This window comes from Pseudochaenichthys georgianus, chromosome 11 (assembly GCF_902827115.2).
Source record: "Pseudochaenichthys georgianus chromosome 11, fPseGeo1.2, whole genome shotgun sequence".
Taxonomy (NCBI): domain Eukaryota; kingdom Metazoa; phylum Chordata; class Actinopteri; order Perciformes; family Channichthyidae; genus Pseudochaenichthys; species Pseudochaenichthys georgianus.
In genome coordinates, this window is record NC_047513.1 from 25,038,581 (window position 1) to 25,065,322 (window position 26,742).

A 26,742-nucleotide genomic window follows, 5' to 3' on the forward strand; every position below is an offset into this window, starting at 1 on the left:
CCTGTGTACAAATCAGTTCGATAAAGTCATGCCAAAACAGCGACATTTTACACGATAAATACGGGTTTAAATAGCAGCATTTGCCACGGAAGGTGAGTGGCAGCTACCGTAAACATTCTTTTATTCTGGCATCTTGTGGCAACTCCCGTTGAGCAGCGGCAGATGCCTCGGCAAGTTGTGGCACCTGTGGCATATGCCGGAAGTACTTGCCACAGCTACCACAGAGTAGCGGCCTCTGTGGCATATGCCGGAAGGACTTGCCACTGCCTGCAGATGCCACGAAATGAGCCAGGCCCTACTGCCCATTCTCCTAGTAGGGTAAATGCAGTGAGTACTAAGATGAGCTGGATCATTTTAGTGCCATGAACGCCTCTCCAGGACAGATACTGTTGAGCAATGCTGACCATGCGCATGTGTTCCCTTTTTCATGTACAACATAAAAACTCATTAAGTCACACACATTATCACACCCTCACTCACACACACGCATCACAGAGCATCAGTAATCCAGTAAGCCTGAATGATCTCTCTGTTAGCAGTGAAGCCAAGACATGCCAAGGAGAGCGGTGTTTCTAAGTATTTTGTTCAACCTTGTGGCCTTGAAAGAAGATCAATAAACAACTGAAGACACCAACCCTAAGATCTGCTTGACATTTGACCGTAATACGATCAAATCCTGATCCTTGTCAGTCAAACCTGGAGACTGATGAAGACGACAAGATTAGGAAGATCTGTAAGGAAATGATTCATTCCTGGATTTCAATCAAGTCAACAAAAACATTATGATAAGTAGCACAATCAGCAATCCAGTCTTTACGGACCAATTTATTGTGAGTAAAAGAGACTTGATTCCAAAAGCAATTGGTATCCTTCATAGTGACAGACTTTTCATTTAGTGGATAGTATGCTGACCACCACTCAGGCTGAAGGTCAAGAACCTGAAGGATTAGAGAGCGCTAAACGGCCAGATGAGTGGATAGCAGAACTGACTCGATGAAGCAACACTAAGAGGGGGTGGGAAATGGTCTTTAGATCTCTAAAGTGAATCTGCCCTGACTCGCTCACACTGATTATACGTCTCTCTAATGCAGCAGAATTACACTCCAGAGTATCAACTCCAGTCAGGATCTGGTTTGCTTCTCAGCGTCTGTGCCATGCACGACGAAATCTGGATTGCGGGCGATATGTCGGGCAAACTCTTTCATCAAGCTTTGGCACAGGGCAAAGTGCAGGTTTTACTCGTACCCATCAAAAGGAAAGGCATGTCTCATGGGGATGATGCAGCTATTTCTCCATTAAAAGTTGTGCTCAAATTATGCCAAGGCAAGCAAATATAGCCCGACTCGGTTTTTGTTTTTTTCGTAAACCAAGATGAGCCATGGGAAGATCCCTCTTAAGAGCTTGTTTGTGTGTGTTTGAGCGTGGGTGTGTGTATTACATGGGCACGAGTGTGAGAGAAAGACTTGTATTACACAACCTCCTACTTCATTCACTGCCATTTGTGTAGGGCACACATATGTAAATATATTTGAATAAGCAGGTGGCTGCAGTTTAGGTCGGGTTTTCTCCTCTCAGAAAGGGCAGAGCCGTCTGTGAGACTCAAGAGGTCACTCATTCTAGAAACAACAGGGGCCATATGTCCAAAGCAATCAACTAAAACAGGCAAATATGGGGCAAGTTCGGGGGTTCATGTCCCGAGAATTGGGTTAATGCAAACTGCTATTTACAGTATGTTGCAATAATATCTCCTAAAAGGGACTGTTAGAATGCAGAACCATCTATTTTTTTTTAACAACTCAACTGTTATGTCATAATGTAAAATTGAAAAAAATGATGAAAACAAATCCTGTACACGTGTTTCTTTACATAACATTATTAGTCACAGCCCTAGTGACCTTTAACCTCATGACATTCTCGACCAATCCGTGGCACTGATTCTAGGGGACAGAATTAGCGCTGCTATCACTGGCATGGAGAATGTGGACCATGCAGACAAGTCATGGAGGAAACGGTTGAGCACTGACAAAGTGTGGGCTGATTCAGAGGAGGGGGCTGCAGATAGAAAAAGGAATACATCGCTTCTTAAATGACGGGATGCTGGTGAACTGAGATGAATGTAATGAGAACAACAGACATCAAAATCATCCATGAGCTCTCAGTACATTATGTTCTTATTTATATAGAACTACTGTAATAAGCCAGTAGGAAGCAAGAAACCAATCCTAAAGTCACAAAATCAAATATTTTGTATTATTAATATTTTGTTCTCTCTATAAAAGCTCCCATCATACATGTGTAATGCAATTACTGACGTGATCACGATACCATGTCGAATTTTGGAGAATTTTCAAATACCAGTCAAACCTGCCTCTGAGTGGGAGGTCTCGGGTCTGACCCAGAATGCACCACGTGTAAACCCCTGGACAGCCATCCAAGCGTGCAGTACAGTATGTTCTTAGACCTGCTGATGTGTGTGGCGGGGCGTGTGTGTGGCCACTGGGGGGGACCGATGTTAAACACATATATAAATATGTCAAACACACTCACCAATGCAGGCATGTACACGGACAGTCAGCTGGGTCCGTAGAACAACACTGTGCTTCTTCCCTCTGGACCTGACAACGAAAGAAGAAAATATATCGTTATGGAAGCAACCGGGTATTTTGTCTCGTTTCTACACAATCATTTGACTTGCAGTACATCTCATGTGGGTCAAATGTGGGATTTGTCTGGCAGTCGTGGAGTGATCTGCCTTGTTCATGATTTATTTACACTTAATTATAGGGAAGAATATCCTGCAACAAGTGAAATGCTATTGGAAAATGACGAGACACTATCTAAACCCTTGGCTACTACTTTAAGGAAAATATATGTTTTGTTTAAGCCCCCGTCACACTGTCCCGAAATTGACACCCGATGGACACACGATGGACACACGATGGAATTGTGAATTTCGCACGAAGATGGCCCCGAACCACACACGAAGGCAACATTTACATTACATTTAAGACATACAACTGCAATGAAAGTACCAAAAACAATTATGTTACAGTACTATGATACTGTACTGATATCTTCAGACTTTGTTCTTTACTTTATCCGTCTTTATATGTAGAACATATTACGTTTTCTCCGTAGCCTAATGTTGTTTCCATAACAACAACAATTTCCTGTCAACTGTCCTTCAAAATAATATATTATATCCTTTTTAGTTTCACAGAACACAAATTGGGTTATTTACATAATATATTTACATGATTTTGTTGTGCAATAAAACAACCCGATGGACACACGATAAAGGAAATGTTCAAATTCGGCTGTGATCGTAGCAACATCGGGCCATTCGTGAGGGCATCTAAGCCATCGTATGACCGCTGGCGGAGTTTCTCAGGCTCCGGCAGCAACTTCGTGAGCGGAGGCAAAATCTTTGGCATGCCAAAAAATTGCCGAAGGACCTTGCGAAGGTTCATTTTAGTGTTGAATTCGTGTGTCAATTTTGCCCTTCGTAAGGCCATTGTGAGGGCATCTTGTTATCCTCGGTGCTATCGGGCATTCGCCCCGATCAGAGTGAGTGTGAATGCACCGATGATAACACGAAGATGACACGATTTGACAAGATGCCCTCACGAGTGCCTTACAAAGTTGCCGCTCATGAAGTTGCTGCCGGAGCCTGAGAAACTCCACCGGCGGTCATACGATGGCTTAAGATGCCCTCACGAATGGCCCGATGTTGATACGATCAGAGCCGAATTTGAACATTTCCTTTATCGTGTGTCCATCGAGTGTCAATTTCGGGACAGTGTGACAGGGCCTTTAATGATGGCATGACGGGAATAGTGCAGACAACAGTTGCCTGAATAGAACTTGTACCCCTATACTGATACACATCTGAGCCTCGAGGACAGACAGCAAAAGTGCAGGAGCAGACAACACACACACACACACACACACACACACACACACACACACACACACACACACACACACACACACACACACACACACACACACACACACACACACACACACACACATCATCACCACATACCAGCGTGCCATCATGGCCAGCACACATTCATACACGGCATATTTCCAGTGGGAAAACAAAATGAGCACACAAACATAAAGTAATGCATGGTATTTTTGAGAGCACCTCAAACTCAATCTTTCCAATCTTCAGGAGCTAATCGCTAACGTCCATCACTAACACGGTGATAGCATTCAATCCAAGCAGGGAAAGCACTGCTCTGATAACACACACAGCTGCAATACAATCATCACGCATAACATGCAATGGGGATAACACACACCCAAACAAGAGACCAGCTGGCCTCCTATCCTCCTGTTAAGCTGCGTTATCAGCTTTGCTCGGAAATAGAGCAAAAATGTTAACACGATCTGCCGAGATGCTGATAAAACTGTGTTTTTCTTGCAGATTCATTTTCTGAAGCTGTTTGATGTAAGAATGACAGGCTATATTACTATGAAGTTAAAAGGGATGTTTTAGATTAAAATGCTAGTGAGATGTGAGGGATAGGATTCATTTTATTTTATATGTTTGACGGACTTTGGTTAGCCAGCATCGTTATCTACAGCAGTTTCCTCCCAATTTATCTTTTCACTTTTTCTTTAGTGAGAGCCGACTCTTGAGCTGTCCTCGTCACCAGAGGACCTTGTTTACTGTCAACTGTGGTGAGCAGTGTGCTGCCACAAGTGGAATCACAACACATTGTTGATGCGTGGGAAAAAAATTCTGGGTGAAAATCCTTTTATATCACACTACTCTGTGTAACACTCAGTGAAAGGCTATTTCAAGTCAGTTCAGGTTTGTCCATAAAAAGCAGAACAATAGGCTTAGCCTTAATTATATACAATTTAAATGCATGTGTCCAGTGTTTCCCCTAGGTTTACTGCTTTGGGGGGTGTTGTTGGGATATTTTATTTTTTTAAATCCTCTGGAGCAGAGAGAGGAGCTGTAGATTATTGTTATTGATTAATGCATCGTGTTTCTTAGGGTCAAAAAGACTAAACTCATAACTTAAAATGAAAGTGTTTAGTTTATTTAATAAAAGGGCATTGTCAAAAGTGACAGTAGATATAGATTAGTTGCAATTTGGTGCTATAAATATGTATTATTAAAACAAATTTAAATAAAACAACACCTTGAAGGGGGGAGGGGCTCCTTTGGCACCCTACAGACAATGGTAGGGGAAACACTTTGTCAGAAGCGTCTATCATAAACCTTTGTGATGTTAAGCCAAGAAAGGGCCAAACTTCAGCCAATGCATGATTCATTTCCTACTGTCAGTGCAGTATGGCCTTGGTTAGATGATAGACAGGCCTGTCCTATCCAGCCAGTTCCCACTAACACACGCACAGGTCTTTATACACCTGTCCATAATCTGTCACAGGGTTTACCAGGTGCACACCATAGACTGTATATATAAACACTGATAAACAACTTTATGACATGTACACATGGCAACAACCACACACAAACACAGATAACAGTTGGCCTAGGAAAAATAAATACACTGCAAAGGACTTCTCAACAGCAGCATTAAACACAGTGCTACTGTTTTGATACTAGGAACTAAAGATAGTTTAATTAATTCACAACTGGTTGTTGTGCTAATAAGCTAAAGTAACAACACCTGTTGAGCTCATTAATTAAAACGCACAGGCTCGTTTTTAAACGGCTGGATTTGCACAACAGTTAGCTAGCAAACACTAAAGTTATGATGCTATACAGTATACTAGTAGTTTAAATGATGGTACCTGTTGGTTTATTTTCAACGTAATGGGTGGCTTGGTTAACTTGCTTGCTGGTCATTTAATGTTAAAATGATATACGGAAACTAATAGGTAATTTAGCTAACTGCGCTAACTAGGTTAGCTACAATGTGTGCTGTTAGCTTTACCGTTATTACTGGCTACATATATTTTACAATAACATTATTTGCAATTGCAAACAAATGCAGGGATTATTTTTCGGTTACTTACTGTACATCGGTCATGACCTGTAACTGTTCTTAAACGGTTCCCTTTTTGAACATTAATACAAATGATGAGGTTTCAAACAGCCTTCACGTTTGCGGTGACAATGTGCGCAAAAAGATGCGCTAACTCTAATGTGATTGGATCATTCTCCATAATAGCAGATCCACGGTCAGTTTGCCCTTATTCACTGACATTTGATAATAAAGACAGCAAGCCGTGGTAGATGAAGATAATCTACATTAGTAAAGAAAAGATGCAATAATAAAACATTCTAGAAATACTATGTCAGAGTTAAAAGCCCTGGCGAAACGAATACAAGTATCAATACATCCATAGAGTACAAAACAATGTTGAATCTGACTTTTAAATGTGTATTAAAAATGTATGTTTTCAAAGGATTTAGTAACTAAAACTTAATAAATATAGTAGAATAAAAAGTAGCCTAACATATTTACTAATGCAATGTATTGAAGAAGAAGAACTAATTAGCATAAAATGGAAATAAATGACAAACCCTGAAAAGATATTGATGACTACATCACCTTTCACACAGAAAAGGTCACATTTAAGTATGGCTGCTATATTGTTTGGGTCACAATCTCTACCAAACCTATTGATCACAATACAATGTGTGTCACCATCTAGATTGCTCACTTCCAAAACTTTTTGACGTGGAAATTATGAGCGCTAGTAGCAGATTTCCATTTCTCTTGTTGACCCAAAGAGAGACTCCAGAACTTCTGCTGGTAAAAATCCAGTAAGAGACTAATATATGAGACCCACTATTACCAAGTGGTCAAGATGTTCTACAGTTGACAGGTTTGTGATATTGTGTCACAACGTCGATAAACGTTGAGTTATTGTAAAACAAAAACACAGAGAGAGAGCCGTAGCTGTGAAAGAGAGGGCACATCTGTCCTGCTTTCCACAGTGTTTCATACTTTCCATGAACTTGTGGTTCCAAGAAATTCATATCCAGCAGTTGTGATTCCTTCCATTTTATACAAATTTAGAAACTAAGAAGAGACATGTGTGTTTGTATGGGGGAGAGTAAAGGCTAGGGGGGGGGGGGGGTCATTACTTTATCTCAAATGTTTTGAACAGTGAAGAGTGATAGTGTTTGAGTTTCAAACTGTGAATCAGTCTCACCCTGTGTCGTCCTGATGAAAGCCTTCCAGCTCGTCCTTTTGCTCAGCCAGAGATGACTCCAGATCCAGATAGGTGCCATTGTGGGAGAGCTGTAGCGTGCAGTCATCAAGCTATGGAAAAAAAAGAAAATATATTTGGAATACAAGTCCTGATGACAGATACAGTATAGACTTGATACAAGGTATTGGATTTCATCAAACAAAACTGAGGGCCAACTTAAAAATTGGCTTTCATACCTAAAATAGCAATGGAAAATATGATTGAGCGCTCTGACATACAGTACATGATGGCATGTGAAATTTCCCTGGCCATGCTGTGATGTGCGTACATGAACCACCCACAGGAATGAAAAAGGTCTCAGGGCTCACTATTTTTAATAGTCCTTCACTACAGTATGTCTCTGCCTGTGTTTCACACCCTTTTTTGAAACAACTTGAGCCTGTAAAATAAAGCAACTTTACGGGGTATGGATTTCAAAAAAAGTGTGTACAGTGGCCCATGAGAAGTGGGCGAGCCATGGTGCGGCTCTGCTTTCAGCATTACAAAGCTGTAAAGGGAATTAAGTACAGTAGTAGAAACAAAGCAATAAAGGCAGCGAAACATGAAACCAAAACCAGAGGGAAACACTGAAATAAAGAAAGGTTTACGTGCGTTTCAATACCAGCCGGAAAAAATAACACTTAAATAATGTGTACAACTTTGAAGCTCCAGAACATATAGTTCTCTTTAGTCATTCCTACATACTTTATTGACATCCCTACATTCATGCACTTGGCAAATTCTGTTGAGTAAGTGCTCTAAAACTGACCAATCTTGCACCCATGCCATCTGCAAATGCATGATCTAAGAAAGCAATGCAGAATAGCCTACATCAGAATCAAGCCGCTATGCTGTGTAATGAGAAACCATGCTGAGTTTGAGGCCAGGTGCACAGTAATATATCTGCACACCACTGGCATTGATGTTTATGGGTATGGTCACATGTTGATAGCAGGTGCAAGCAGCCATTCAAGCTACAACCCCTAAAAAGTAACATGCATCACGTCTTTATTGTTACAAAGAGCTTTGCGACCTATTGTCAAAGCTGCTGATATATGAATAGGTGAATGAGATCACTGTCAGGATTTGAGTTAGCATTTAGCACCTTTATATTATGGGTAGGATTAACCTAGCCTCTGGTGTGCTGCCAAACGCCCCATGGCTGTCTGGGGCGAGCTGCATGACGACACTCCCTGACCAGCAGCGACCACAGATCATAAGACCTGCTGCTGCCCTCCGTCTGTCCCTCCTTCTCACTGGGAAACAGAGAGACGGACTGTCGGATGGACTCACAGCATAAATATAACCTTGCTATATTTACTCTGCACTGAGGCAGCATGCGCACAAGAGCTCAAGGGTGGGTGTGTCCGCAAAGTCTGGGAGTTTGAAAGGGGGGTGACGGTCACTGCCAATGCCAAAGTGTTGCAAAGGAGATAATAATTTCTTTAAGTAATCCCAAGCTCAGAGCAAGGAAACATGTGACATAATTAAAAGAGGTGACTCTGGGTTCTGCTCCGGTTTGCCCTCACAATAACATGAATCCATGTGTGCCAAAAAGATCATCCGCAAAGCAAAAGTGATCCAAATTCAGTCATTCAGGCAAATAAAAAAGACTGTCATGGCCATGTTTTCCAAGATAGACCACTGTGATATTGTGTTGATAGTTAGAAATTAGGAAGAGACTTAAAATATAAGTGGACGTTGAGTGGACTTTTACCTTTACTAAAAAGCTAATGGCAAGATGATCAAATTGACAATAGGTTGATATGTTTAACATTTGACAAGTTTGTTATCTTACTTTTGTCTGTATGCATGCTAACATGTGCTCGTTAGCATTAAATACAAAGTACATCCTGGACTGATGATTACGTTTCGTTTTAATGATGGCAAATTAAAATTAAAAGAAGATGTGTGTAGAATTTGGAGTATCTATCGGAAGAAATGTAATATTTTATTAAATGTTTTATATTGCCTTAGGACCCGTATAATCTCTGCAGGCTTAGAAAGGGAGGGGGTGGGCAAAGAGGTATTCAGTTGGTAGCCTACAATCTGCAACCTCACCGTCATTATTTATCAAGCCAACTTTGCCATCATTAAAATCTTGCCTTCTAGCATCACTTTAACATGTTTTAGGGTTCAATGTAAAGTCTAACACCCGTATCACCACCTATTGAACCCTAGTGCAATTCCATTGTTATTCAGACATTTCGTGCCAATAGGGGAGGGGGGGTAGATGGGGGTAGAGAAAGTAGGAGAGTTAATCATGCCCTGTCCTACTGCCCTGCTTTCTACAGTATGCAGCACAAGACAAAAAGATGTATTGTGCTCAATCATCTAGCATTATTCAGCATTTTCCACCAATAATTAAGAGTCTGTATGATCCCTAAATGAGGCCTTCTCTGAAAATCCCCCATTTGTGTTTTACACGTGTCAACACCTTGTCCCTGCTTTTTTTTTGCTGCTCAGCTTTACACGTTACTCAATCGTAGAAATACTGCTTGGACAGCGAGAAGTGAGACCACTCAGAAACCCAATATGTTAACAGCTCCCCTTCCAAAGGGTGTCTCGTTCCTAAAACACTTTGCGTGGGTAATAGCAGTAATATCAAAACAAAATACATCATGCTGGACGGAGCCGGCTGAGAGGTGGCTCCAGAAGGAACCGCAAGCTCTTCACACTCTGGGCTGGGCCAAGGGAACACTTAGTGGCTAGTATACTTTACACTCATTTAATCAAATTCTCCCCAAAGAGCGAGGCAAAGAGAACAAAGTGGGGGTAGGGGAGTAATTACTACCACGTTGAAACAACACTGAGCCTGCTGGCGATCACGCCGGGTCAACACTTAACAATAACCTTACGTAACTCCAACAAGTTTTTAGGAACTGTTTTTGTGTCAGAATCAGAGCAATAGATGATACGGCCGTTTGAAGAGCGTGCAGGAGGGTGGGTGCTACACAGCTATTAAATATCCCAGTTTTGCTTTAATGGGAACCCTTAGGTAATGAAATACTAGCTGAGCTGTTAAGTGTGCTTTGTTGTTTTTGAGGGAAATGGGAGTTTTTTTACTGCTGATGTTGAGGCTAAATTTAACTCAAAAATCTTTACTTGACATCATCTTTAACATTCGAAAGTTCAACTTTGATGAACTTTGTTGGGCCTCATATTATCAATTTAGGTTTAACAGGAAAGTGATGATTGTAATTCTGTGAAAATGAAAGGTAGCAGTTTGGATAAGATGACACATACTGTTCACATAAACCAGGGATGCACTGATTTAGCCGTGGCACGTTAGCCTAACCGTGTGTGTGTTTGTATTTGAGTCTACAAACGGGTGCATGGTCAGAGAGGTGGAAGAGGAGCTGGAGGAAGAGGTCAGGAAAACCACAGCAGCCAAAGTGAGGAGAACAAAGTGTCGCAGGGATCCAGGCCATGGCCGCAGGAATTCTGGGACAAGTGACCTATACTTTAAATGCAGAGCTCCACCATCTCAACATAATCATACAGTAGGCTTTTCTCAGAGAAGAGCACAGAAAGTGAAGACAAAAAGCTGCTTTAACAAAGAAACACCAAAATGTTCCCTTTTACAAGCTTTGACATTTTCCAATAATATTGTAAGACCAAGGTTTAGATACGGACAGTTTGACGGACAGATTTGCAACCGTTCAGTTTCATCCTTATAATCTGAGCACAATATCCACTTGCCATTGCGCACAGTCCTCCTTCTGATGTGAACCAAATAGCAAATATGAACGCGGCTGTGCCATCTGTCTGTGTGGAGGTTGTAATCATAAGCTTTTTTGTGCTGTGGGCCATTTTTCATTTGTTTTGTGGCTTTTAAAGATGGGGCAGCAAAACATCTATTTGGTCTGGAAAACCACTCTGCTGTCGAACGCTGGTTGGGTTGTGAGCCAGAAGAGGACCTCTCTTTTTTCTCTTGACTTTTATTTTTAATTCAATGTTTTCTGCTTGAATGTTATAGCAAATGCAGAATAAAAACAAGCTCAGCATCTGCTTTACCTCTCTGTGTGTTTCTGACCTAGTCTCATAAGTAAGGAATGTGCATGTGTTGTTTTTCAGTGTTGCTTTTATTACTGAAATTCAGACACTTTCTATCCGGGTACTATAATACACTATTATAATCTGACTCGCCACTAAATCTGATCCTCTGTGATTCATGCTTTTGGCTGGGAAACAGCTTTCACTGACTGTCACATGGATCTGGTTTCACTGATGCCATTGCACACCTGTCTCTGTGACACTGCAAATATTCAGAACAAATACAGATTTATTTTAAGATGAGAATGCATCCTTGTTCTTAAATTAGGAGTCTGTTTAGGGCTGGTGGATTGTCAGCCTTTGCCAACACTGGAATCAATCTGAATATTGAGTCCAACACAAACTAAACCCATGTGTAATGTTGCTGCGGGCTTCAAGGAAAACTTTTGCAACCCTGTTCGAGTCCTCACTTGTGCTTGCTTGTGTTCTCAAAATAGCCTCTGAATGGTGGGTATGGAAGTTTATTTGAAGAAGGCTTAAAGTAAAAACAGCATTCAAAACAACCTCATGCAGCCCTGATTTGAACCTACAGTATGTAGGCCGATGTGTTAGAATATAAAGAGGAAAACAATGTAATTATGAATATGAATGTTGTGCTATTTTGGTTGTTTCCAGTGTTTTTGTTGGCTTTATAACAACAGCATCCTACTATGGGATTAATTCGGTAACATACATTACGTTTCAGATGATTTGATGGTAACCCTACCTTGTGTGGAGCCCTGAGGAGCCGGTGGATGCCTGCTAGCTGGTTGATGAGCGGGATGTCCTCCCTGAAGGTGTACAGCGGCGGTCTCGTCGGTTCTGGGAAGTTGGTGCTGTTGAACGGATCGGTGTCATCTAGAAACTGAACCCTGCAGACAAACGTGGCCATGGTGCACCCATGCAAGTATCTCCTCTGAGGGGAGGCAGCACGGTGTGAGGCTCGGGTCGCTGAGCGCTCCTCTCCCGGTAACGACAACAAACCCGGGTCTCCAAGCGCGCTCCTGAGGGAGGAGGAGAGGGGAGGGAGGGGGGGTTGCTGGAAGCCGAAAAAGTGGCACTCGAAACCGGTTGTGTGTCCTGGCTGTCTCGCTTTTCTCCTCTTGCTTTGCTGGGATGTTTCTGTGTTATTCTCGGAGAGGCAGGTGTCCGGTGATAGAGTGAGGCAGCAGGCGGACTGCAGCCGGCCGGAGAGTGAAGGATCAGCGCAGCCTGGGACAGCCGGTCTGCTGTCTGTCTGAGTCACACTAAATCCACCCCCCTCATCCCCCCCACAACCCCATATCTATTTTCCTCTCTGCCTCACTCCCCCCCTCCCTTCAGATCACTGTCTCCGGCTTAGCATTGGCTTCCTATATGAAAATGAACTGCACTAATCCTTTAAAAAAACGAGTATATTTATAAATCATTTAAGGGACAATAAGGACCTACTGCTGTGTTAGTGCAACATTAGATTAAAGAAAAGGGAACATCTTAAACTTAAAATATAATAAATTAACAAATAAAGTAGATTTGTTTGGTTTGGTGCAGGTTTGGTGTAAGCTCACAAGTCACAACACTACAAGTCCAGATCAGATGAATACAGGGATAAATAATTATGTTCCTTTTTGGTGCATGTTAAACTGCAGTCTTGACAAATGGCGACCTCTAGTGGCTAAGAGGCGTAAATGCAAGTTATACAGTAATCAGAATCAGAAACTGGTTTACTGGTTTATTTAAAGTACTGTAGGTTGACACATACCAGGAATTCGTACTGGTGTAAATGGTGCTACATAAGCATAGATAAACAAGATAAGATATAAGAAAAAAACAACCAAAAATGAAATAAAAACGAGTGAAACTATTATACAAGAAAGTATTTACATGAAATCTGGATAAACAAAAGAAATATGTGCAGTATACTATTGCAAAGTACTTGAAATAATTAAATCAAATATACAGTATTGTTAAGGAAGTGAATAAGAGGTAGCTTGTGTACTGATGTGCAACAGTATCTCTCATTTACTATATAAAAAAAAGTAGTTGTTGAAAACGGCATGTGTAGTTTCTAAAATAATAATACGAATAATAATTCAAACTAAATAAATAATATCAATAACAATATCATTAATGATAAATGTATAGGGACATCTAAAGAGGGATAGAAATTCAGAATAAAGGGAAATTAATATAGGAAATTAAACACATGTAAAAAAAATTAAATACAGTAAAAGATGAAGCTGAATAAATATAATGCATAAAATAAGTCCCTTTTAAATACACTTTGAAATTAAAACATTTCGAACAAGCTTACAAACAAACATACACACTTAAATGAAAACATAGGATGTGATGAAATGGACTAGAAGAAATAAAACGCTAACAGAAAGCAGTTACAACAAGCGGTGTCATGAAGTAAATACGTTTAACAGGAGGAAGCCATGCGTTTAAGGGGCTTGTTGGATGGATGGTAGGTTGCAAACATCCTGTAACATGCCATTAAATCTCTAAGTGGGGAATCGGAGGACATTACCCCTGTGCTACCACTGGAGTGCAGGAAATCTAGTTTTTTAACAATCGTACGGAGACAATCAGCTTCCAATCATAATAATGTGCATCTAACTGAAAGTTAATGACCAGTTGTAAAATAAAGAACAAAGTTCAGAGGCAACCTGACCCTCCGAACTTCCAGCAGTATAATTTCTTATCAGTTTCTCTGTATATAGATAGATTCAACTTATTGTCATTACACAGTACAGGTACCATGTAACGAAACGGTTTCTCTGACCCATCCTAGTGGCATAATGGCAGTGGGCTGCCATTATGTACGGCGCCCGGGGAGCAGTGTGGGGAACGGTGCCTTGCTCAGGGACACCTCTGTAGCACTTGGTCTTGGTCTGTAACGTTCTGCAGTGCAGTTCAGAATGACCATGCAGTTAATTTAAACAAAGGGTGGTAATCCAGTTGAAGATGAGAGTAACATGTGTTGTGGTGTGAGGTAATGGTCCTTGCAGTTTCCACAATTGCATTAAAGGATGCAAATTCCCCCTAGATAATAATAATAATAATAATAGCTTAGATTTATATAGCGCCTTTCATGGGACCCAAGGTTGCTTCTCAAGGAAGAACAGGGCAAAACAAAAGGCAGTCAGACAACCAGTCAGACAGACAAAAACAACAAATAGATAAGGGGCCAAAGGCCTTAGTGAACAGATGGGTCTTGAGGGCCCTTTTGAAGGCGTCAAGCGTGGGGATGTTGCGGATCTCCGCAGGGAGAGCGTTCCAGAGGGTGGGGGCTGCCACGCTGAAGGCTCTGTCCCCGAAGGTTCGCAGTTTGGTGCGGGGGGTGGTAAGCAGGCCAGAGTCTGAAGACCGCAGGTGTGTGATTGTGTCAAAATGACCACCTCATTCTCCTCTGATAGGAAGGAATATTTTATGATGTTAACACCCATACTCCACATAGATGGTAGATGAGATGAACAGATTCTGCAAGTCCCACAAAACTTCGGTGGTCTTAGTTAGTGAGAATCACTCAGCTTTGAAGGCTGTCAGGCATTTTGGATTAACTGGACAAACACCATGAGGCTGGTTCTCCCAAACCCTGGTCTTGATGACCGAATCCCGTCTCATGCGGACCTGGAGAGGATGGAGAAGGAGGAGGCAGGGGACAGGCCCAAATGGGACAACAAAGCCCAGTACCTGCTCACCTGTGTGGGCTTCTGCGTGGGACTTGGCAACGTGTGGAGGTTCCCTTACCTGTGTCAGAGCCACGGAGGAGGTAGGCTGGGATGAGGATCATTTTCTGTAAACTCAGTGATGCGTCTTTACTTGTTTCCAGAAGTTGATGATGGCTTTTCCAAAACTTGGTCAGTCTACATTTGGTCAAAGTTTAACCTAGTAACCTCACATCTATAATTATAATGGATTGTAACAAAACAGACCCATCTGAAGGTAATTATTTATTCGAACTGAATGTTAGAATATGCAATCCAAGCAACGTGACCTGAACTTGCGTACTGTGTTAATATGTGTACAAAGATACAACATTTATAGCTGGCACACTAACAAATATACAAATACAATTATAGAAATGCCTTTTTTCTTAGACATACATCAAATAAGAAATTAATGATGGATTTTTAACACATTTGAAGGTTAAAAATAAGCATGTTTTTTTCAAGTTTGCAAAAAGCCATAATAATAATTTTAATTAAAAAAATAATGTCTTTATAGTCTTATTATAGTATTTATTTGTTGACAAATGGTCTGGTGTGGGTTGACATTTTAAAGGCTAAAGTCATATGTATGAGCAAAGTGGTGCTTTAAACCATGATGCATAATCTTGGGCCCAATATCTGCACTTAGGGTGATTTAGGTTAAATATTAACTTTAAGTGGTGAATGAAAGCCATTAAAGACAGAATGTCCGTTTCACTTTAAAGACCCACAGATAAGCCAAACTTCTTTACATGGACATTTTCCGAGCTTGTACATTTTAAAAACACAAATGGGAGAGGAAATTAGGAAGAAATAGTAACGGAAAACTGGATTTATGAAAGCATTTGATGTGATTTTTCCGATTCCTTGAACTTTACCCCTTGGCTTTGACATAACATGCAAATATAAACATTGCCTTGTGCCGTGCTCAGATAACACCATCACTGATATATCACTTATCAGACAAACTAGTATATCTCAAGATGGCAAACAATAACGGTACCACTTTACAATAAGACTACCCTTCATCAGCCAGCATCCTTGGTATCTGTTGCTCACCGAGTTGATTCTTGCTAAGTAGCCAATAGGCTTAGTCATCTTGCCAAATAGTGAGCCTGTGTTGATGTATGAAAAAATGTTAAAACTGTTTTTTTAAATGGTTCTTAATGATTAATAAAGTGTTTACAACCTAATTCATAGCCTAATTATAAACCCTTTATGAATCCTTTATAAGGGTAGTCTTATTGTAAAGTGGTACCACAACAGTAACATAGGCTACTGATGTTTTTCAGGGGTAATGTTTACCATGTTTGTGTTAACATGCTAACATTTTCTAACTCGCACTAAACACAAAGTATCCTACAATTGAGGCTGATGTGGAAGTCAGTTTTGCAGGTGTTTGGTCAAAGACAAATTCATTTTCGACCTGTAGATGGAGCTAGATGCAAGTTAATGTTATATCCAAAGTTTTAATGATTCATCCTGCAAGGTCATCAAAAACCAGCAAAGCTTAAAAAACATACTTGCTAGTGGCGCTTGAGGAAAATGAGGGAATAATCAGATTGGGTGGGCTTTATACTTTGGGAAACATGAATACCTACTTACAATTTAAGTGCAACCCATAGATTGATTCATATTTTAGAGCCAACTGTAAGTATGTGGTTGTGTCTGTATATGAAGAGAATCTGTATTTTTGTTTGGGAGTTTTCTGGGCATAAAAAAAGAGCCTTTGAGTTCCCTAGTCAAACACAGCCACTTTGTTATATGCCCCTCTGCGTCTTCCTGCCTCTGCCAAGGTACAATAAAGTAACGATACACACACCATCAGTACACTAAGCGATGCTTTTTTAACGACGAGTTTTTATGTGCATCTGCCCCGGTTCAGAGTATCCCCTGTACTTCCTGATTGGCTGCAGTTTGATCTGAGGGAATTAGCACACACGCACACACCCACCTGGCGGGGAGGCGTATGGCGCAGTGGACAGAGCCTTGGTGTTGGGATAAGGGGGTCACAGGTTCAAACCCCACTGCAGTCAGCATGTCGTTGTGTCCCTGGGCAAGACACCTCACCCCAAATTGCTCCTGTGGGGATTGTCCACAGTATTGAGTACGTAAGTCGCTTTGGATAAAAGCGTCTAACAAGTATTCTAATGTAATGTAACTGAGTGTAGAGCAAGGTGAAACCTGAATTGATTCAAAATTAATTACGGCACCACAGTCTTTTGCGCAGGCTAATTTCTGCTTTAGACCTAAACTGCTGTAACAACAAAAGGATGGCCGATGACTACTTAACACTTTGTGGCAGATTTTGCAAATAGATGTTTAAAGCCTTGACATGATCATGGAGGGACTGACTAACCTACTGCTCACTCCGATTTATTTTGGATATACAAACATATTACCATGATTCTAAGTATGAGTAGCATAACACTGCATGTCCAAGCAGGCAAACAGCACCACTCACATTAACTGAAGCTGTTTCAGACAAAAAAAGGAAACTATATACATTTGTTTTTTAGTATATTTTGTCTAATCCATTTTATGATGGTTACAGGGCTGTGCATCTTCACTGGTCTCACGATTCGATTCGATTACGATTATCCTGTCAACGATTCGATTCGGTTCGATATCCCGGTGCATCACGGTGCATCACGATTCATACCAATGCGTTGCATCCTCAATTTTCTATATTACTGCACATGGCTTATTTTTCATCAATGCATACATGCAGTAAATACATATGAACTCTCTTTTTATTATTTAGAAAGTGCTTCAGAAATCAATTACATAAATGTCTTGACATTAATTTATAAACCAAAATAAATGAATTGTATAGGTCTAGCCTCCGTGTGTGAAGTTGTTCCATTCTCAATGTCCTGAATGTGGCATCACACACAGGACTTGAGTCTGAACACAGCAGACAACAGGAGTATTTACAACAGCATATACAAACAAAAATACTGCATGTGGGTGCACACTTACATTCTCTGTCTTACTGTTACATAAATCCCATGAATGTATGAGATTAAATTAGCTTCATTATATCTCAGTGATTAAGTGAATAACAACGTTTCTATCGGGTCACTATCAGCCTGTCACTCATTATTTTCAGGGAGGGGGCGGGGCTTGGAGTAACGGAGAGGAGACGGTGATCGCGGAAGCTTTTTTCCTCCTGCCTTCACAAACTTTACACACGTATATATCGTCTGCAAATTGCTAGAGGACATTCATACTTTGCAATCCAAGACTTAATTAAATCCACCAAAAACCTGACATGATTGTAACGCGATTATTTTTGAAAAACATAAATCCCTCCCTGTGTCTCTGAGCCGCAGCGACATGCACGGAGTGATTCAGAGCGGGTCCTGCTGTTGTCGGTTCTGGACTGGTGTTCTTGTGTTGGTGGATAAAGCAGACTGCTCAGTGTTGCTGTGCCGCTGTCACGTATGTTCCCTGATCTCTGCGTCACCGACCGATTTGATATTAAAGTGACAGAAAAAACGTTATAGTAAAGCCGCGGCCGGAAAATCAGGAAGCAACGTTACTACTCTATAACCGATTATCTTCCGTCACTGCATCGAGACCGAATCGTCCACGTCCGCATCGCAATGCATCGTAGAAACGATTATTTTCAACACCCCTAGGCTACTTAAGTGCACTTCCAGTTAAAAGCCAACATTTTTAAGATGGCGCTAAACACTCACTCATGCCGTGATCAACAGAGTAGGAAAAGGTGACTCACATACAAAGGTTATTGTACATTGCGTTTGGCTTGTTATCTTGAACTTACTGTCAACCTTCAAGGCAATGTGGAGATAAGCTGAAAACATTTTGAAAGTGGAAATCCGATTTCCCAACAATCTTCGTGCCACTGATGTCAAGGTTCGTTTATGAACTGCCATTTGGGAGAGACTGCATATTCATCTCAAGTCGTTAACATTTAGCCCATTTTACTACCGAGAGATTCACAACAATCTCTAGTAAACTATAACATCCCCTGGGCTACAATGTGTCGAAAATGGCACAACTCCAACTACCCCAAGAAATAAGACATTATATTATAATTCTACACATATAAAGAATGATATGTTTGGTAACTTTTAGTGACCGGCAGCAAGAGAACGAGATAAAAAAAAAAGACATGGCGATAGCAAGGTAGAAGATAAGAAATAATAAAAAAGGAATTGCACAAGTTAGATGTAAATTAAAGTATTGAAAATAGCTGTTCAATGTAATTAAATGTGTTTAAAATGTCCACCTGTGTGGCCATGAACCTGTCCCCCCTAATGTGTTGCCAATTTAATATTTAATTGTTTCTGTAAATTATTCACATGCTGTTTTGAAATACAATATTAACTCGTGTTGTGTTGGGATTGTGTTGACATTGATAAAAAGTGCTTATTTCATGCGGGGCAGAAACTAAAGATTGTTTTTATGAATTGAGTTGTAAAGTGTTGTAAATAATATCTAGCTTGTGACGGCATAATTACAAGCGGAGAACGGAGTAACTTGACATCACAGCAGGCAAACAAACACAATACACACACAAACGCAAAAACACACACACACACACACACACACACACACACACACACACACACACACACACACACACACACACACACACACACACACACACACACACACACACACACACACACACACACACACACACACACACACACACACGCACACACACACACACACACACACACACACACACACAAGCTTCCACCAGACCAGTAATCCAAACGAAAATATCTTCCCTCCATACTACTTTGATCATTTGCTCCGCTAATCAATCAGATCGATGGATTCCAGAGATTTTTCTCAAAAATGATGACTCGGAAACAGTCAGTGGGCACCACTTGACAGCCAATCAGAATGAGAATATGTGATTGTGATTGTGATTGAGTGACAGATGAAGGTTGTTTAGGAGAAAATGTCGGAGAAGAAAAAGTTTGAGAGTGGCGCTCGGAAAAGGAAATTGTTGAGGGAAAAGGAGTTTCGAGACAAGCAGCTATTACAAAACATGCCGAAGCTTACAGGTTATTTTAAACCTGTAGGCCAGGATGAGGAGGAAGGACAGATGAGTTCTGTACCGAGCGGCAGCGCTGCAGGCCGCGGGGTCTCGGAGCCAAGTAGGCCGTCTGGTTCTGAAAAACAGACAGGAGGGACATTATCTGTTGGAGGAGATGGGAGGACGACGAGGACTTGCTATGTGGAGGGGAGCCAACGGCAACCGGACAAATACATGGATACGTCACTCATCTGGAGGAGAGGACCAGGCGCGCGTAGAGCAGAGTGGAGAAGTGCGATCGCAGAGCCTGCCGAGGCAATAAATGACTTTGATTTGTTGTTTAAATAGGGGGCCTTAACCTGCCATCAGCCCTGATGGCAGGTTAAGGCGGGCTTGAGGACGCCAGAAGAGTGCTGTGTTTGGCTACTGCTTGGAGTGACCACAGGCAAGGTAGGGTGGCCTTCACTTTCTATGATTTGGCAGCATTATGTCTCATGCTTCACATCAGATGATGACGATATACTGTATCCGACCCAAGGTTAGAGTTTTAAATCAGAATATTGTTATTTATTTTGTTGCTCCATTTGAAAAATAATTAAAAGGCAATGATAGTGTTACCACAGCAACTATGTTGGCAAGTCGTACCAGGCAAGTATTGGCTGTAACTAACAGCATGTTGTAAATGATGGCTCATTTCCAGTAAGTGTTCCAATGACCCAATAGACCATCACGCACATAACAAGTCTCTGGGAGTGCTATGCCTGAATAGCCATAGTTCAGCTATAATTACTTTAATTAGTTGATTTCCCCTGCTATGATAATTCATAATCCATGTTGATACCATTTGGTACTGTGAGTATAGATCAGAACAGTGATACAAGAAGTCTAACTTCATTTAACTCTGATAGGAAGGAATATTTTATGATGTTAACACCCATGCTCCACGTAGATGAGATGAGCAGATTCTGCAAGTCCCACAAAACTGCGGTGTTCTTAGTTAGTCAGTAGTACTGAGAATCACTCAGCTTTGAAGGCTGTCAGGCATTTTGGATTAACTCGACAAACACCATGAGGCTGGTTCTCCCAAACCCTGGTCTTGATGACCGAATCCCGTCTCATGCGGACCTGGAGAGGATGGAGAAGGAGGAGGCAGGGGACAGGCCCAAATGGGACAACAAAGCCCAGTACCTGCTCACCTGTGTGGGCTTCTGCGTGGGACTTGGCAACGTCTGGAGGTTCCCTTACCTGTGTCAGAGCCACGGAGGAGGTAGGCTGGGATGAGGATCATTTTCTGTAAACTCAGTGTGTTCAAAGGTTCCAAACTTATCTCGTGCCCTCATTGGTCATGTGCGCGTTCGTGTGTGTTGGAGGAGGGGCTCTATAAGGAAGTGGCAGATTTTCTCCGGTTGTGTATTTTCAAATTCTAGCGATCTCGAGCCGGTTTCTCAAACTTACCTACCCCACCTTTAACAGACCCATCTGAAGGTAATTATTATATTATTACTTAAAGGTGGGGTAGGTAAGTTTGAGAAACCGGCTCGAGATACACTTCTTGTTATATTCCACGGAATGCTCTTAACATCCCGATAGCAATGAATATCTTAAGAAATCCATAAAAATCCATAAAAAAATGTCATCTGTGGAAGCCGTAGTAGCTACTGTAACAAGCACAACGATTTTTTTAATGAATTGAGGTGTTGTAAAAAATATCTAAATCTAACGATCACACCTGGTAACAGTAAACAAGCTTTATCTATGTTATCACTAACATGTTCCTTCTATATCTGATAACGTGGGTGTCTCCCAGGTGCTTTTATGATCCCTTTTCTTATCCTGGTGGTCCTGGAGGGGATCCCGCTGCTGTACCTGGAGTTCGCCATCGGCCAACGCCTCAGAAAGGGAAGTGTAGGGGTTTGGTCTGCAATCAGCCCCTACTTGGCTGGAGTTGGTGAGTGCCTTCATTTGTAGTCCTATTTGAAATAATGGAAATCTGGTTTTCTGGTATTGAGGTAAAACGTTGAAAACACTTGCCCTACGCAGATCTTTGACATAAATGTGTAGCTAACCCATTAGTTATCATCGTCCTGGTTCCCTCGACAAAGGCTAATGGGATGTTTCCATTGGGTTCCATCTGTGGCCAACCAGAGTTTGAGATAATCTTCACAAAGGAATACCACATTTATTATTTTTAAAGCATAAATGTAGTTGCCAAGTCAACATCGAACTTTAAGCACTAAATGTCAATACTATGGTCCAATGACCTTACCACATAGTAGTCGAGTTTCCACTTGCTTGGAATGATCACTCTCATGCGGCTTTCACACCAGCGCTTTTCAGTTTCTAGCTCCGAGCGGGAGCTTTTCTGGTTCAGCTCCGGTTTCCCTTTTCAGCTCCCGCTCTGTGCACACCGCCCACTGGCGCCCCAGAGCTGCCCTTGCTGCGTCATGACGTCACCGTTTACATCGCTGATTTGCCCCCTAACGGCAGCTCACAACAACAACAACTGCGTCGGGTCGATGATCGTGTTGCTTTTAATCACACGAAGCCAGAATAAATTGAATAACGACTTCTCCAACCTTATACTTTGCTCCAGAGTGCCGTAGTTCATTGTTTATTAATGTGTTTCTGCAGCATTTACCGACCGCTGCAGTGCTGCTCTTCCACGGGAGTTTATTCTCCCGTTAGCTCCCGGTTAGCTCACACTGCAGCGGCCGCTCTAAAGTATTCACTGTCCGACTCACACAAGCAGCTGATGCATATCCCCAGTTCCCTTAGCCTAAGTGAATGTGTGTCAGTCTGAATTGACACTGTTTGGTATCACAACGTTGTTATGAAAGTTTCTCTGGTATAAAACGGGTGATGTTAGCATAGCAACTGAAGCTAAACTGACTACTTGCATCCGATAGCTGCAATAATACAAAACAAAACGTCTGCCTCTCTCCACAATGATCGATAACAGTGAACGGAATCACACGAAGCCTGGTTAGTGTTGCCTGACTTTAGAAAGTGTGTTTATAGGCACTACTGCTTGTAGGCAGGCATAACAGTCGACCCATGTTCAGGGGAGGTGGGTTTAGTTTCCTGCACGCCTCGACGTAAGAGAGACGTAAGCGACGTCACCTCTTAGCTCCAAAGCTCTTGCCTCTGGACCGACAATTTTTTGGAGCTGGAAATGAAGCGGATTCCGGAGCTAAGAGCCGGCGCAGCTCCGGTGTGAACTGGAAAACCCGGCGCTTTTCAGGCTCTAGCTCCGAGCCGGAGCTGAAAAGGCGCTGGTGTGAAAGGGGCATTAATGTCACCAACAACCTCTGTAGTCTCATTCAGCCACTTGACATCAGGTAGCTTAAAAAATCCCAAATGGTACTGTATTTACACATTTGATTTCCTAGAAACGTGATATGTAATCCTTATGTTTACCATGGACCTTTGTTTATGGGATCTAACCAAAATCCAAAAAAAACAACAACAAAAACATATACTTCAAATCAAAGGAACCAGGAGTGCAAAAACGCTGACTTATTTCCTGATTTAAAGACTCCCTTTCTAAAGAACCCTATAATAGATCCTTTTGCACTATGGAAGTATTACAGTTTAATTTCTGTGGTGCAATATTTAACACCGTTTCTTCCCCTTCTATTTCAGGTGTTGCGGCCATGACTGTCTCCTTCTTAGTGGGCATGTACTACAACACCATCATCGCCTGGGTGATGTGGTATTTCTTCAACTCTTTCCAGAGCCCCCTGCCATGGAGCCAGTGTCCTCTCAATGACAATTTCACAGGCATGTCACCATTTAAAAAACACATTTTCAATTTCAGTTTAATATTTCCAAATATGTTCTAAGGGGATTTCTTGTTTTTTCACCCTTCTTCTAGATCTAGTGTCTGAGTGCAAACGCAGCTCTCCAGTGGACTACTTCTGGTACAGAGAGACGTTGAACACCTCGGTGACTATAGAGGACGCCGGGGGTGTGCAGTGGTGGATTGTGCTGTGTTTGGCTACTGCGTGGAGTGTGCTCTATATCTGCTGCATCAGAGGGATTGAGACCACAGGCAAGGTAGGGTGGCCTTCACTTTCTATTATTTGGCAGGTTTGATGTCTCATGCTTCACATCAGATGACGACGATATACTGTATCCGACCCAAGTTTAGAGTTTTAAATCAGAATATTGTTATTTATTTTGTTGCTCCATTTGAAAAATAATTAAAAGGCAATGTAGTTTTACCACAGCAACTATGTTGGCAAGTCGTACCAGGCAAGTATTGGCTGTAACTAACAGCATGTTGTAAATGATGGCTCCAATGACCCAATAAACCATCACGCATAACAAGTCTCTGGGAGTGCTATGCCTCAATAGCCATAGTTCAGCCATAGCAGGAAGTGTCAACAGATAATTTAATGTTATTGTAAAATGGTTTACCTCTCTGCCAGGCTGTATACGTCACCTCCACTCTGCCATACCTTGTCCTCACCATCTTCCTCATCAGAGGACTGACCCTGAAAGGATCTGTAGATGGAATCAAGTTCCTCTTCACGCCAGATGTTAGTATTATCATTGGATGTAGTACTCCTGACATTTGCATTGGAAGACACACTCACCACTCTGATGATGATATTATCAATCTCTAGCTAGATGAGTTGGTGAACCCGGAAACGTGGTTGGATGCAGGAGCCCAAGTGTTTTACTCCTTCTCTCTGGCTTTTGGAGGTCTCATCTCATTCTCCAGCTACAACTCTATTCAGTAAGACCATGTTGACTCTAAATAACAGAATAAAGTGCCATGAGACATGAATGTAATATTCTTATTTAATGCATTTTCTTGCAAAAACGTCTAATAAAACTCTTCATTTTGTACTTTTCTACCAGCAACAATTGTGAGCAAGATGCTGTTATCATCTCTATTATTAATGGATTTACTTCTATATTTGCCGCCACTGTCATCTACTCCATCATTGGCTTCCGGGCAACGGAGCAGTTTGATGCCTGCCTTCATGAGTATGTGCATGGAACATTATGTTAATTGTTATCGAGGCAAAATAATCGTTTTTCAGTCACACAATTTAAACATTTTCCATTTCAGTAACATCCTGTTGCTCCTAAATGCGTTTGATCTTTCTGAGGGGACGTTCACAGAGGGCAACTACGATGAAGTTCTGCAGAATCTCAACAGCACGATCTCGGGGTCAGAGGTCATTCAGGGGCTGGACCTCAGCACCTGCAACCTCAGGACCTTTCTTAGTGAAGTATGACTTTTTTGGGAGGCATCAATATGTTTTTACTCAGTTAACAATTCTTTTGAGAATGAAAGGCTATTTAAGACTATATTGAAAAAATAAATAATCGAAATGACTTTCCTCGAGATAATGACTCAAGTGTCAAAATAAAGTCTAAATATCTAAAAAATAATAAGAATTATTCTTAAAGTCTTATGACCTAATGTTTGAAAAATTAAAATAATGAGAACATTTCTCAAAATAATGACTTGGTATCTAAAACTAAAAGGACTTTACTCTATCTCAAGATAATAGGAAACTGTCCAAAATAATGACTTTGTATCTGAAAATAATGAGTTGTAATCCTAAAATATGCTTAAATATAGACTTTTTCTAAATATTGACTTAGTATCACATTATAATGAGAAACTCTCTCCAAAAATAATGACTCAAAATATAAAAATGCTATCCTAAAATAAGTTTCTCTTAATGTTGAGACATTATGTTATTCTGTTGAGATGCTAATTCAATATTCCAGAAGGTTTTTCTTTATAATGACTTTATGGGTAATTTTTACTTTTTTTTCATGGGTATCTTTTTTAGATTTTCTTCTAAAAGGGCTTTCATAACGAAATGGTAATTGTGCACTTGTCTTCCAGGGAGTGGAGGGAACCGGTCTTGCCTTCATTGTGTTCACAGAGGCCATCACAAAGATGCCTGTTTCTCCTCTTTGGTCCGTTCTCTTTTTCATCATGCTCTTCTGTCTCGGGCTCTCCACCATGTTTGGAAGTATAGAGGGAGTTGTGGTCCCCCTGCAGGACCTACAAATATTTCCTAAGAATTGTCCTAAAGAGGTGCTCACAGGTAAATGATCCTTCACCCATGTGTGCTGGCACATTTCTACCGAGTAAGGGTTAAGTAACTTTGTGAATAAGGTACTTACCCCACACAATGAGATGTTTTTCGCATTTCTTTAGGAGTCGTATGCCTCGTGTCCTTCTCGATTGCGCTCATCTTTGCTCTGCCGTCTGGAAATTACTGGTTAGCCCTCTTCGACAGCTTCGCAGGCTCCATCCCGCTGCTCATTATTGCCTTCTGTGAGATGACTGCCGTGGCCTACCTGTATGGAATGGACAGGTAAAATGTTAAGACAAAAGGAGATAGTTAAACATTTTGCAATAATCCCAAAATGGAAGTTTTGGTCTTTTACAATTGATTATTATGACATTCCTACAGAGTCCTAAGTCAAATCTACCTTCTTTGACAGGTTTAACAAAGACATTGAGTTCATGATTGGACACAAACCCAACATCTTCTGGCAGGCGGCGTGGAGAGTGGTCAGCCCTTTGATTGTTTTGGTCATCTTTGTGTTTTACTTTGTCACCAAAGTCAACTCTGAACTCACATACCTGACCTGGAATCCAAACTCGGTATGTTTCACAACTGTTGTAAGATATATTCCTCCAAATGATCACATTAAAAGTATATTTTCTGTGTCACGTTTACAGGAAAACTTCCCCGTATTGGAGGCGATACCCTATCCTAGCTGGGTCTACGTTATCATATTCGTTTTGGCTGGACTTCCAGGTCT

General features: G+C 41.3%; 2 protein-coding genes across 6 annotated transcripts in view; one reads left to right on the forward strand and one right to left on the reverse strand.

Annotated features, from left to right (window-relative positions):
* The window catches only part of fhod3a (formin homology 2 domain containing 3a), a 91,782-nt gene extending 79,322 nt beyond the window's left edge, over positions 1-12,460 (reverse strand). For all 5 annotated transcript variants that reach the window (XM_034094673.2, XM_034094672.2, XM_034094671.2 and 2 more), the window contains exons 1-3: positions 11,951-12,460; positions 7,150-7,259; positions 2,548-2,615 (exon numbers count right to left, since the gene is read on the reverse strand). In XM_034094673.2, the coding sequence (XP_033950564.1) occupies positions 2,548-2,615; positions 7,150-7,259; positions 11,951-12,115 (343 nt within the window). In that variant the 5' untranslated portion in view covers positions 12,116-12,460. The remainder of the gene's footprint in view (positions 1-2,547; positions 2,616-7,149; positions 7,260-11,950) is intronic.
* Positions 12,461-20,972: 8,512 nt separating this feature from the next.
* On the forward strand, positions 20,973-26,292 carry LOC117454896 (sodium-dependent neutral amino acid transporter B(0)AT1-like). The gene is made up of 10 exons (XM_034094165.2): positions 20,973-21,205; positions 21,746-21,886; positions 23,581-23,718; positions 23,813-23,994; positions 24,369-24,479; positions 24,567-24,679; positions 24,805-24,933; positions 25,019-25,181; positions 25,811-26,015; positions 26,129-26,292. Exons 1-10 carry the CDS (start codon positions 21,007-21,009, stop codon positions 26,290-26,292), a joined length of 1,545 nt encoding a protein of 514 aa, XP_033950056.2. The 5' UTR covers positions 20,973-21,006.
* The last annotated feature ends 450 nt before the right edge of the window (positions 26,293-26,742 follow it).

Excerpts from the sequence above, each read along its gene's own strand:
- LOC117454896 (XM_034094165.2), top strand. The coding sequence starts at position 21,007 with ATGAGGCTGGTTCTCCCAAACCCTGGTCTTGATGACCGAATCCCGTCT. Across the intron at positions 21,206-21,745 it reads GTGTCAGAGCCACGGAGGAG|GTGCTTTTATGATCCCTTTT; the intron begins GTAGGCTGGGAT and ends GGTGTCTCCCAG. Across the intron at positions 24,480-24,566 it reads AGTTCCTCTTCACGCCAGAT|CTAGATGAGTTGGTGAACCC; the intron begins GTTAGTATTATC and ends ATCAATCTCTAG.